General features: G+C 42.1%; 1 protein-coding gene across 1 annotated transcript in view; it reads right to left on the bottom strand.

Moving 5' to 3' along the window:
* The window catches only part of LOC119594246 (receptor-type tyrosine-protein phosphatase C-like), a gene marked incomplete at its 3' end in the record, with an annotated part of 35,196 nt that overhangs the window by 28,034 nt on the left and 6,036 nt on the right, over positions 1 to 1,126 (bottom strand). The window contains 2 exon segments of the mRNA XM_037943315.1: positions 398 to 578; positions 857 to 1,027. Of these exon segments, the coding sequence (XP_037799243.1) occupies positions 398 to 578; positions 857 to 1,027 (352 nt within the window).

Consider the following 1,126-nt stretch of genomic DNA (forward strand, 5'->3'; position numbering starts at 1 on the left):
TCACAAAACATACAGGGTAAAAGTCAATTATTCCACCTCCCCTGAAATTGCAACAAGATCGGAACAGGGTCTTTGGCAAAATTACTGTAGGGCGAGACGAACTCTGAGTGAAAATTAAAACCAAAAAGACAAACAATCAAGTAACAATCGAGAGATTAACATTGAAAAAAAAGATTAAATATCTAATAAAAACTAGCTATCAGAGGATTATTTTCTACAAAAAAAAGATTTAATCATCGATGATACAGACAAACTTCCGCACTAAATAAACCTTCGACCCATAGAGAGATAACATGTAGCACAAAATTTTATTCACTGCCCATCAAAACTTCTACACTATCTCTGGAATATAAAAGAAAATGTGTATGTATGGAAGGGAGAGTCTCAGAATGCTCACCTAGAGTTTTGTAGATTAACTTCTCCTGAAGGCCCGAGTAAGTCACTGATACCTCATACTCGGTGCCTGGCTGTAAGTTCTCCAGCGTCGCCGTATCCGACACCACACCGACGGAAGAAGCCAGTTGCTGCGATCCAGTTTTCTTGGCGAAGACGTTGTAGCGATCTCGCCTTGGCTTCTCCTGGAGGATGGGGTTCGTTACTCGCACATTACAGGTGCCGGTGTGGGTACCAGCGTTTGGCACGCCACGGAAATAGATCAAAGCGATATGTATGTACACAAGTATGTAAGCTCGGATAGGACAGGACAAGTATTTTTTTTAGGAAATTCATGAGGGAGCAATTGGGACAACCGGTAGGCAGGTTTGTTTATGAAACTTCAAACTGTTGAAAATGTATTTAGAAGAGTATTAATAATTTTCTATAATTGTTAGCATTTTTCTGTACCAGTAATGTTCACCTGTGGAACACCGAGGCAGAGCTCGTTAATTGTCAAACGGCCGTTATGGGCGAACGAGTAGGCTGTAACTGCTGATTCGGCCAATGAGCAGGACCTTCGTTCCAAGGGCAGAAGGTCGCTAGGACGACGGTAGCTCTGCCGCGGTGGGCATTTGTGATCTTGCTTTGTGTACTTGGTATGATTACCAATAAAGACAACAAGAGGCTAAGCTTACATTTTTCCTTCGCTCTGGAACCACAGAAACCCAATACGAAAGAAGAGATGAAGCTT

The sequence above is a fragment of the Penaeus monodon genome, chromosome 33 (genome assembly GCF_015228065.2).
Source record: "Penaeus monodon isolate SGIC_2016 chromosome 33, NSTDA_Pmon_1, whole genome shotgun sequence".
NCBI classification, from domain to species: Eukaryota; Metazoa; Arthropoda; class Malacostraca; order Decapoda; family Penaeidae; genus Penaeus; species Penaeus monodon.